We start from the raw sequence: 11,394 nt of genomic DNA, 5'->3' as shown, positions 1-11,394 counted from the left end.
ATTAAGCAATCTCCTTAGATTAATATAAATCTAAAATTGTAACTATATATAAAATAATAATTTCAATGTTATTTTCATAAATGTAATTATTAATAATATGAATTATAATAATTTATTACTTATAGTAATATTAATTTACCAATGTTCATTTATAGATATATGGACATATGCAATAAAATGTACAGTTTGAGGATGAATTTGTATTTTTACATTACATTAGGCTACTGAGGATTTGCTTAATTGTCATGAGGTTGATTTTCCTCTATGCAGAGAGTAACGTTTGGGTAAAATATGACCTGGACATGTTCTTTGTGTAAGCATGTTGCTTGTTCATTCATTGTTTGTTGTTACTAATTGTATTTGTGCTCTTTTATAGATGGTGAAGGGTGGTTTGTCTGCCAGCTCGCTATTGGACAGAGGAATTCATCTCATGGGCGATATAAACAGGTGGTAATACGAGAAATCATATCAAATCAACAGTGGTTGTTTCAGAATCGTGAAACATAATTTCAGGCATGCATTTTGTGTGTATTTATCTGCAGCACACCTTACACACCACTTGACAAGCAGGCAATGGACAACACCGATGAGGACACGGTGACAGAGGACTGGACTGTTGATCAGCCTCATGCCCAGACGAGAACCACAGCCATCGTAGAGGTCAAAGGGGCAGTCAATGTGGTTCTGACTCCTTTAGTAGCTGAAGCCCTAGACAGGTCAGACATCACAGCAACTCTCACATCACCCTCCTTGTGGTGCCATGCCGCCAAAATTTTGACTTTTAGTCCGTTATCTTTCAGGTCATTTATTTGCAAGTGTACTCTTAAAAATTCACTAAATTAGGCATTTGATTAAAAAAGGAACAAGCCCTCATGAAAAGCCCTTCAATATGTCTTGCTAAAATAGGAAACAGGACAGAAAAATGTTCTCATCAAGCAATTTAATGTAGTCTTTCATAAATGTTACAGTTTTGGTGAAATTCTCTTTGTTGTTTGTTCCAGGTACATTGAGTCGATGGTTCACTTTGCCAGTATTCGCCACCCTGCATCAATCCTCGATGACCTGCATGGGAAAGTGCTTAATGAAGTGTATCAGATCAGCAAATCCACTGTCTCTGAGTCTGTAAGTAATCAATACAACACACAGACGTGACAGCACACTTAGACCTTAATGTGATCCTGATGAATGTTGCATTTTCCAGAGCACAGCGAAAGCAGAGCACAAAATATCTAAGACAGAGGGAACCACCCCTGGGTCTCTGAGCACACCTCATGGACAAACCGACCTGTCAATCAAACCTGACAATGTGAAGATAAAGGGTTTGCAAGCTAATGTGACTGTCCCAAAGGTACCTTTCTGTGTGTATGCGTATGAAAGAGAGAAATCTTGTCATGGAGATATGGAGAAAATAATGTGCATGTATGTGCATTTGTTTGCAGGTGAACCTCTGTGTGCTTCAGGCGTCTGTTGAAGAAGGTTCACCGTCCAATAAGAGTGTCACACACGTCTCTCTGGTGGCCTTGTGTTTTGACCGGATTGCTACTCAGCTGCGCATGAATAGGTAACTGCAAATTTCTCTCCATATATTATATTACATTACATTAGATGTTTTTATTTTTTTTACATTTTTGATGTAATTTTGACGGTTTTTGTGCCCTGGCTGTTAATGTGTGATGTGTAGGGGTATAGTGGAGGACACAGAAAAGCCCTCTGTTATGATGGAGAAGTTCTCGTCTGCATCTAAGATGGCACCTCAGTCCAGCGGTTCTCTCCGTTCTAATGCTGGGATTGAGAAAGGCAAGGAGATCGCAGCCAGACTCAACATACACCGCATACACAGCCAACTCCGCGGCCTGGACTCATCAGGTACACACATACAATGTGTTTATTTATTACTTGTCTCTTGAGAATATTGTGATTGGAATACTAAAATATTTTTGTTTAAAAACGGATAAACATTATAATTAACTATACATATTTCTTATTTTATTTTATTTTATTTATTTATTTTTTTGTTCCTTGAATGCCTTTTGGGATTGTAATTATGTTTGTTCAATATATATATATATATATATATTTTTTTTTTTTGTGCTTGTAACAGACCTTGGAGCTTGTGCCATCACTGCCATTCCTTTTGAGAAGTCCAAGGTTCTCTTCAGTTTGGAGGAAAATGATGAGTTTGTTTTAGTGGATGAGACTGAGCCCTCTATCTCCACTGATCATGGCCCAGACCACACCCCTGACCACGCTCGGTCTGGGGCCAGTCCTGAGAAATGGGGTTGGATTATGTTTGAATGTGGGATTGAGAACCTCACTGTCAAAGGTATTATACACGCGTTGAATTTCAGATAGCATTAAACATTTGTATTTCAGGAGTGTGAAATGCATGTCTGACTCTTCCTCAGGTGGGCGGCAGTCAGGAGCCGTGCTCTACAGTGCTTTTGGGGTGATGGGCGGGGCCGACAGCAGCGTCAGGGATGGAGTCTCAAAATCAAACGGTTCTAGTGGTTCTCAGACAGGAAGTGGCTACAGCACTGATGTATCTGATGATAACCTGCCCAATGATGCACAGAGCCCTGCTTCCGAGCCCAACAACAACTCAGACTCTGACGAACAGGTTCTCATATGTTGTTGTTCATGTATAGTTAATGGCCATTTGAAATCTTGTAAGTTTTCTTTGGGTCTTTGTTTCTCATATTATTTTTCACTCATGTCTGTCTTTGCAGGATGAGGGAGTGGAGTCAGATGATCTGAAAAAGGACCTGCCCCTCTTGCCTCCTCCTCCTGACTCCAGCAGTATGAAGCTGACTATAAAGGAGATCTGGTTCAGCTTTGCTGCGCCAACCAACATCCGTTCTCATGCTCCAGCCATGTCCAGGTACACACATACATGCAAATCAATTTCGTAATCATTTTCATCTTGATTTTCAGTAAAAAAAAAAGAAACTAAACATCATGAAAAATAAGTAAAATATTAACTGACACACACACACACACGCACACACACACACATTTCTTTTTTTTTCTTTTCGCCAGAAAGCAGAGTGACCTATGGCAGATATAGTAAATTAATTTAATGATTGTGAATAAAATTTACACAAAATGTAAATTGTTACATTGTTTTAAGATTGTTTACTTGTATTTTACGATTACCGTTTTGTATGTTTTTTTAAGCCTGTTGTTTTATGGGGACACAGGAAGTGTCATTATACACATTTGTGTCCTCATAAACCATATATACCAGTACACACACACGCACACACGTTTACTTGGCTGTCTAAATGGGGACATTACATAGGCTTCTATTGTTTTTATATACAGATAGTTACAGATTTTATAATCCTAACCCACACCCTAACCCTAGCCCTCACAGATAACTTTCTGCATTTTTACTTAAAAAAAAAAAAATACTATTTATATATCAGTTATATTTTTATATCAGTTTTAGGCTTCTATTGTTTTTATATACAGATAGTTACAGATTTTATAATCCTAACCCACACCCTAACCCTAGCCCTCACAGATAACTTTCTGCATTTTTACTTAAAAAAAAAAAAATACTATTTATATATCAGTTATATTTTTATATCAGTTTTTTCAGGGAATGTTTATTGTGTATGCTTGGCTGCAAAGTCTTTGATTCAGTTCAAAGGGAATCATGGATCAGTGTTTGTATGGCTAATGAGGTTTATGTTGTTGAATGTGTCTGCAGCCAGTTGAATCTTTTGAGTACTGCAACCCCTGCGGTCGGTGCTTGGTTGGTTCCAATTGACGAGCTGAAATCCTCCCTGCAGAAACTGGACATGGAGGCCACACTGCGTGTGTGTGCAGTCATGGGCTGCATAATGACTGAGGCCCTGGAGGTAAGACTTGTTAATACCGTTAGATATCCCTAGACTTGCAATGTTATTCAGTAGAACTGTGGACCTAATTTAACTGGCCTAATGTCACATGTATTTGTGCTTTATCCCAACAGAAAAAGAGTATTCACTTTCCATTTCGCAGCAAGTATAACCGCGTTACAAAGCGAGCCCGATATCTTCACGAGAACCCGTCCTGCTTACTGTGTAATATTCTACATCGTTACCTGCAGCAAGCCGATTACAGTATCATTGAAGAGGCCACCATGGTAAGTATGCATGTTTGCTTGCAGAACACACGGTTGCACATGTATTACAGTACATTCTCTTATGCTACTGCGTTGTTGAATTCTTGATTTTGATTGGTTGATGCTCATTCCAAGGCTTCCAGGTTCATTGGCCACTGTAAAGTCTGAAATTACTTTACCATGTTCTTCCGGATTGTTCTAGCAATGACATCCTGGCCTGTTTTTGAGCAAGATAAAAGGAACAGTGTATTAGAATAAAGCATGTGGTAACTGTGGAATAATAATTTATTTTGCATATATTATTTTTAACAGTCTGTAGTTTAGTTATCTTTGCTAATCTTTTACTACTTATTCATCTTTATCTTTCAGAATGATGGACTACCTGCTCTGGTCACCCTGAGGAAAGGTTTGGTGGCGCTTGCTCGTCAGTGGATGAAGTTCATCGTTGTCACACAGGGCTTTAAGGCGGTTGGTTTGCCACGACCCAATCAGCTTCCTAAGCCCAAAGAGCAGGAACCCATCGAGCCTGATCAGACTCAGGGGCCAGACTGTGGCGCTGCCTTGCAGAGTGACACCAGTGCTGATGGAGCCGAGTTTGAGTTTGATGCAGGTTGTTGTCTTACGTACCTTTTACTTAAAAGGATAGTTCACCCAAAAATGAAAATTCTGTCATCATTTACTCCCCCCTGAAGTTCCAAACCTGTATGAATTTCTTTCTTCTGGACACAAAAGAAGATATTTTGAAGAATGTTGGTAACCAGAGAGTTGCTGGTAGCCATTGACTTGCATAGGTTTTTTTTTTCTCCCACTATGGAAGTCAGTGGCTACCAGCAACTGTTTGGTTATCAACATTCTTCAAAATATCTTTTTTGGTGAAGAAAAAGAAAGAATTATAGGTTTGGAACAACTTGAGAGTGAGTAAATGATGACAGAATTTAAATTTTTGGGTGAACTACCACTTTAACACAATAGATTTGTAATTTTTGGGAGGTTTATCTGTTTTGTTTTGTTCATGTGCGTTTTTAGGTATTGTAAGTGAACATACGATGCTGTTAGAGGGAGTATGTAGTCGTCCTGCTCCTACTGGTAACTCTGCCCCTGTGACTGGAGTCGAGATCATGAGAAAACTGTCCAAATCTCACACACACAGCGAATCTGCCCTCAGGATCAAGGTTTGTGTTGGTCTGTTTTGTTAGTATTGAAAGTGTGTAATAAATCTGCAAGCTGAATGCTTTTTATTTATAAAATTTTTTTTGTAGGGATCCCACCCTTACCAGTCCCTGAGCTACACGAGTGGAGATACAGCAGCTGATTCTCCCGCTCATGTCAGTCGGACAGGGCTGCAGTCCAATCATAGCCCTAGGAAAGAGTCGTTGCTAAGCTACCTAACAGGAAGCATCCACAGTCTGCACAACCTCCTGGAAGCCACGCCCCATCGAGCAAACGAACAAATGGCAGCCAAGAGCAGCTCCCTGACACGTACAGGTACATGATTTCTTCATTCAGAGTTTATTGCTTTTGCAATCTAATATTAGATGGTTGAAAATGTGAACTAGGAGGACAAATGCATTTTCTTGATATATGGTTTTCCTGTGAGAGCAGGTTACTGTTTTCTTCTTAGTAGTCCGTGTGACATCAGTGGTTCAACTGTAAAGTTACGAAGCTACGAGAATACTTTTTTGCGCAAAGAAAACAAAAAAGCCCTGGGTCAGCGCCGCCACACCCTCGCATCATGGTACTGTCGTGAACGCGCGTCCACAAGTGACGCAGTAGAGATGAAAATGTGGAATAAAGTCGTTATTTTTGTTTTCTTTGCGCAAAAAAGTATTCTCGTAGCTTCGTAACTTTACAGTTGAACCACTGATGTCACACGGACTACTTTGTCGATCATCTTGGTACTTTTCTGGACCTTGAACGTGGTAGTTACCTTGCTGTCTATGCAGGGTCAGAGAGCCCTCAGATTTCATCAAAAATATCTTAAATTGTGTTCCGAAGATGAACGAAGGTCTTACGGGTTTCGAACAACACTAGGGTGAGTAATTAATGAAAGAATTTTCATTTTTGGGTGAACTAACCCTTTAAAGTGCTGAGGCACCATACTGGGTTGGATGGTCCCAAATCCCATCCAATGCTCAGGGCAGCACGTAGATATCTGTGTCACACTAGGTGGCGCAATAAAAAAAAAAAAAGTTTTTGCTAGTAACTTCAAATCCATATAGACTGTAAAGTAAGTCTTTTTTTCTCTAGGTCTTTCAGTACTTCAGATGGTCACATGTGACTTACAGACTTATAAAACAGTGATGTACCAAAATTAAAATTGTGGCCGATACCAGTAAGACAATATTAAAATTCGACACAGTTTTATCAAATAAATGAAAAATAAAACACTGCAAACTAATTTTCAATCGAATTAATTCCTACAAGTGAATTTAGGCATCACAACATTTTAATGTACTTGAAAAACATATACATTTTGAGATTTACTGTTTTTACGATTACTTTTAAACAGTTATTAAATTATTAATATTATTAAAGATTAACTTTAATTGATCGTTAGATAAAGGCAAAGGTCATCTAAATGGTAAAATAGGGGAAATGAGCATGCAGAATTAAATATCCAGTATCTGATACCAGTGAGTAATAAAAAATCTCAAATATCACTCACTATTATTTTAGTATTATTTATTATTTGTTGATGTATTCATATTTTGAATTAGCTGTGATTTTTATATTTTCAGTTTTCATTTTTATTTTAGTTTTACTAATTTTATTATGTGCTTTTGTCATTTTTTCTTAGTAATTTTAGTACTTCAACTTAAAATTATTTTATTTCAGATCGTTTTTTATTTTTATTTAAGTGTTTATTTTTGAGTTTGTATCTAATATTTATGTTTTATTTCAGCTTTATTTCTTTTAACAAAAACTGCTTTTAATACTTTGTTTTAATGAACAGTAACAGCGCTATCACCCGATAGCCAATATAATACCGATATGTTGTGCATCCCCCAAAAAATTACAGACTTACGCTGCAGGAGGGACCTGAACTATATATTCTTGACAGAATATGACAAAGACTTGAGCAATGTGCTAACATCTCCTCAGAACAGAGCATCACGGTGACTTCTGCGCAGAAAGCACAACTCTCATTTTCTGCATAAAAAGTAAAAATCTAGTTCATTTTAAATGTCTGTTGTTTTTGGCTAGGCAATAGTGTGGGTGCAGACGTGTTAACGGAACATCCTCTTCTGTCGGAGCCATTTTCCGTCAGCTTCTACAACTGGATGTCAAATGCTGTTGGCAACCGCACAGGCGGCAATGTCCAGGACTCGCCTCTCAACCGCTCTCAACACAACAGCCTGCAGACCGGAGGTAAACGATTAGTGTATTGACAGATAAATACGAGTAGTCTGTTGACTGTAAACATGCAGCTATATCTGTCCATGTGGCTGTGATTAGAGACTTATTAAACGATGTTCAGTGATTAGAATGTGTTAATTTGCACTGAAAACCTTCATTAACTCTTTGTGTACAGGAGTTCTCCCCACCATTCCTTCTGCATCAGATTTTAACACTGTACTGTACAGTGATCAGAATTCACTGGACACACACTCTCAGCACACACACTCCCAGCACAGTACGAGTCAGGATGACCTGCTTGATCAAGATGAGACGAATCTCTGCCCTGCAGCTGTGCAGCTAGCCGACGCACAGGTGTGTGTGCACCAGGAATGCTTATTGTTTTGTTATCATTTATTTATGACCATGCATATGTTATAGCCCCCTCTTATTCTGTTTGTGTGTCTGTAATGGGATTGTCTGTACAGGTTGTTTTTAAGCCTTTGTTGAGTCACATTGGTATCCAGCCCCAGGATGCTCCTCCACTCAGTTACAAGATGTATTTTGGGGAGCACCTGTCCTTCAGTGGCACTCTTGAGTGTTTGAGAGCTGACATTGTCGACTCTGACACCAGCAAAGACAGGAAGAACAAACGAGCACACAGGTAACACAGCTTTGCCAAGGTAGCTTTTGTTCACCTGTCTAGAGATATTCTAGAAAGAGTACTTTATTGATTTATTATAATTTTTTTTTCTGTTTGCAAGTTTCATTTTATGTAAGGATGGATACTCAAAAGTACACAATAATTAAATGACTGCAAAAAAAATAATTTTTGGTTACTGATGTAAAGCTAAAATAATATATAAACATTTAAATAAGCTTTAAAAACATTAACTGAAATTAGAACTTTTGTTGCCTTGGCGACTAACTGAAATAAGTTTCAGTTGAAGTACTAAAATGACTAAAACAGAAATAAAATCAAAGCTGAATAGAAGTATAAAAAACAAAAAACAATGAAACTGACAAAAGAAAACAAAATAAATGAAAACCAAAAATATTAAAATAAAAGTTAAATCAAAATATGAATAAATTCTGCAGTAGTATATAAATAATACTAAAATAACTCTGATTGACTGATGTTTTTTTTCTCATTACCTAATTAAATGAATATTAAAAATATATTTTTTTAAAACTGCAAATGTGTTTCTTTAACCACACATTGCCAAAATGAACAACCAGTCAATAAGCACAAAAAAGGACATGGAACAAAACATTTTTTTTCTGACCCTAACTGATAGTAATAGCTTCACCAATTCAGCAAGTGACTCAGGTGTTGATTCAGCAGCCGCTCTGACAGATTCAGTGAGTTCATTCAGTCAAGGATTCATCAGACTCGTTCAAACATTTAACTCCTGAGTTCATGAGTCTTTTTATGTAGTTCATTAAAAGATTTGGCCATAAGATTTGTCAAAATGGGACACACATGGGTGCAAACATCAAGAGACACGATAGCTTGGCTCATATACATAGACCAGCAATTAAAGCACAGTGCATGCATAACCTGTGCCACCTAGAAACTTGGCTAATTTATTTACTGAGTACCCAAGCATTCAAAATGTTGCATATGCCTAATTTTAGGATGGTGTGTTTTTGTGTTCAGGCAGGGAATGGTGAACCTCCCCCCTCTTGATTTCAAGCCTGCCCTGATGATTGAGACGTTCAGTTTGAACGCAGTCATCCTGGAGAAGTGCATGTCAACCCCTCCCTCTGCCAGCGCACTGTCTTTCCATGAGCTGAGCCGGAGACCCCAGGCCAGTGTGCACTGCCATTTTACCCTTGCTTGCCAAGCGATTCGCCAGCACGTGGATATGGCCCTGGTCCGCCTCATTCACCAGTTCAGCACGATGATCGATGACATCAAAGCCACACAGACTGACATCAAACTCAACCGCTACACTGCCGGCTCCTCTTCCCCCACGCCCTCCAAGGCACGGCCATATCAGGAATTTCGCTCTTCTGATTTCAGCCGTAGTTCTCGAGGGAGCCTGAATGGAGCTGCTCGACTGGGCACTCAGAAGGGCAAGCGGACCATGGTCGGGCTGGGCCTAGACACGCTGACCAGGAATCGAGAGCCTCGTGGACGGGGGACACTGGGACGTTCAGAACGAAGGACATCAAAAGTATCGCGGAAAGGTTCACGAGATGTGGCAGATCACATGACCATTCAGATGGATGACTCGGACTCCATTACAGTGTCAGAACAAAGCGAGCCGTCGGCTGAGTGCTGGCAGAACATGTACAAACTTCTGAATTTTTACTCGCTCATATCAGACCCCACAGGCATTCTGGAGAAGAACCAGGATAATGCCCTCTCAGGTAGGATGTCTTGCTCTGCATTTGGCTATTAATTTGAATTCCTTTAATTCACTTTTTTTTTTAAAAAGTGAAATAATATGAAAATATAATAAACATTTTATAAGAAAATAAAGCATATATATATTATTATTATTATTTTATTTTTTTTTGCATTGCATTGCAACATTATTTTCCAGAAAATTTGTGATGATTAATACATTTGTCCAGATATTTTTCTTTTGATTTTAATTTGACATTATTCTCAAAAATGTCAGTACTGTATTAAGGTAATGAGCATCATTATTGGTGTATACAGTGTTTGTTATTAAAAATGGTTTAAAATATGTTATTAATAATAAAGTATATCATTACAACAAAGTCAAAAATACTTTAGTTTAAATTTGCCATTATTGTATTACACATTATGTTAATGAAATTCTATTTTATTGTTGTGGTAATGAGACTTGGAGAAAGAAAACACTCAATTGTCATGAAAATAATGTCAAATTGCAAAAAAAAGTGTCCAGTGTAATATTCATTGCTTTTGGCCCAATTTGCCTATTCACTTGCTCTTCAGAGGGTGGACGGAGTCCTGCGGATCCACCATGTCATGTGGTGTTTGAATCTGAAGGCGAGACGCCCCCTAGTCGACTAGGTCGTAGGCGGAGCTTGGTAAGCACTGAGCCCCAGCATGTGACGCTGATTGTGTTTGGCGTTGGCATGGTAAACCGCACGCATCTGGAAGCAGACATTGGAGGACTGACCATGGAGGCGGAGCTTAAGAAAATACATGGCAGTTTTACTCTAAAGGAGAAAATGAAGGGTAAATAAAACAGCATTTTTAAATAAAAGTAACATTTTAAAATATATTATATACTTAAAAAAACACCTTATCCTATAATTTCTGTTCTTTTGATGCAGATATTCTCCATCAGAAAATGACTGAGACCTGTGCCTCGGCCCATATTGGATGTGTGAACATTGTGCTTCTGGAAGGAATCACACCAGACATACAGTCAGTAACTCATTTAACACCAGGCACTAAGACCCACTGAGTGATCTACCACTTATCAGCGTCCACTTTTATATAAATCCATTTACCTTGAAGTGTCTAATTTCTCTTTTTTAAAATACACCCAGTCCCCGTTTCACATGCAAAACACTGTAAACCGTTGGTAGGCTGGCTTCCTGAAGAGTGTAGACACTTTGTCTCTGTGGTGCCTTAATATTTTACTCGGTTTATTTGATCGGTCTGACAACAATGCAAAAACTTAATATCCATACACTACTGTTCTAAAGTTTGCAGTCAGTAAGATTTTTAAAAATGTTTTTGAAAGAGGTCTCTTTCATTTATTTGATCAAAAATACTAAAACGGTAGTACTGTGAAATATTATTACAATTCAAAATAACTTTTCTATTTTAATATATTGTAAAGTGTATTTTATTCCTGTTAGTCCACGTGATCCTTCAGAAATCATTCTAATATGCTGATTTGGTGCTCAAGAAGCATTTCTTATTATCAATACTGCATTTATTCATGCATCAATCATGCATTTAGAAATCTTTGTTTGCACTCCCACTTTTTATCAAATTA

At 38.2% G+C, this 11,394-nt stretch overlaps 1 protein-coding gene across 10 annotated transcripts in view; it reads left to right on the top strand.

Moving 5' to 3' along the window:
• kiaa1109 (KIAA1109 ortholog) overlaps positions 1 to 11,394 on the top strand; it is a 65,016-nt gene that overhangs the window by 26,421 nt on the left and 27,201 nt on the right. For all 10 annotated transcript variants that reach the window (XM_016545481.1, XM_016545488.1, XM_016545487.1 and 7 more), the window contains exons 29-48: positions 377 to 447; positions 543 to 716; positions 1,002 to 1,122; positions 1,202 to 1,348; positions 1,440 to 1,561; positions 1,682 to 1,866; positions 2,102 to 2,323; positions 2,406 to 2,617; positions 2,727 to 2,878; positions 3,713 to 3,863; positions 3,977 to 4,129; positions 4,478 to 4,718; positions 5,135 to 5,280; positions 5,368 to 5,593; positions 7,313 to 7,477; positions 7,641 to 7,819; positions 7,933 to 8,108; positions 9,105 to 9,820; positions 10,377 to 10,622; positions 10,721 to 10,814. In XM_016545481.1, coding sequence (XP_016400967.1) covers positions 377 to 447; positions 543 to 716; positions 1,002 to 1,122; positions 1,202 to 1,348; positions 1,440 to 1,561; positions 1,682 to 1,866; positions 2,102 to 2,323; positions 2,406 to 2,617; positions 2,727 to 2,878; positions 3,713 to 3,863; positions 3,977 to 4,129; positions 4,478 to 4,718; positions 5,135 to 5,280; positions 5,368 to 5,593; positions 7,313 to 7,477; positions 7,641 to 7,819; positions 7,933 to 8,108; positions 9,105 to 9,820; positions 10,377 to 10,622; positions 10,721 to 10,814 — 3,899 coding nt within the window. The remainder of the gene's footprint in view (positions 1 to 376; positions 448 to 542; positions 717 to 1,001; positions 1,123 to 1,201; positions 1,349 to 1,439; positions 1,562 to 1,681; positions 1,867 to 2,101; positions 2,324 to 2,405; positions 2,618 to 2,726; positions 2,879 to 3,712; positions 3,864 to 3,976; positions 4,130 to 4,477; positions 4,719 to 5,134; positions 5,281 to 5,367; positions 5,594 to 7,312; positions 7,478 to 7,640; positions 7,820 to 7,932; positions 8,109 to 9,104; positions 9,821 to 10,376; positions 10,623 to 10,720; positions 10,815 to 11,394) is intronic.

The sequence above is a fragment of the Sinocyclocheilus rhinocerous genome, unplaced genomic scaffold (genome assembly GCF_001515625.1).
Source record: "Sinocyclocheilus rhinocerous isolate Xijiao unplaced genomic scaffold, SAMN03320098_v1.1 scaffold789, whole genome shotgun sequence".
Classification (NCBI taxonomy): Eukaryota; Metazoa; Chordata; class Actinopteri; order Cypriniformes; family Cyprinidae; genus Sinocyclocheilus; species Sinocyclocheilus rhinocerous.
The sequence above is the reverse complement of the archived record's forward strand: the minus strand, read 5'-3'. Positions and strand labels throughout refer to the sequence as shown.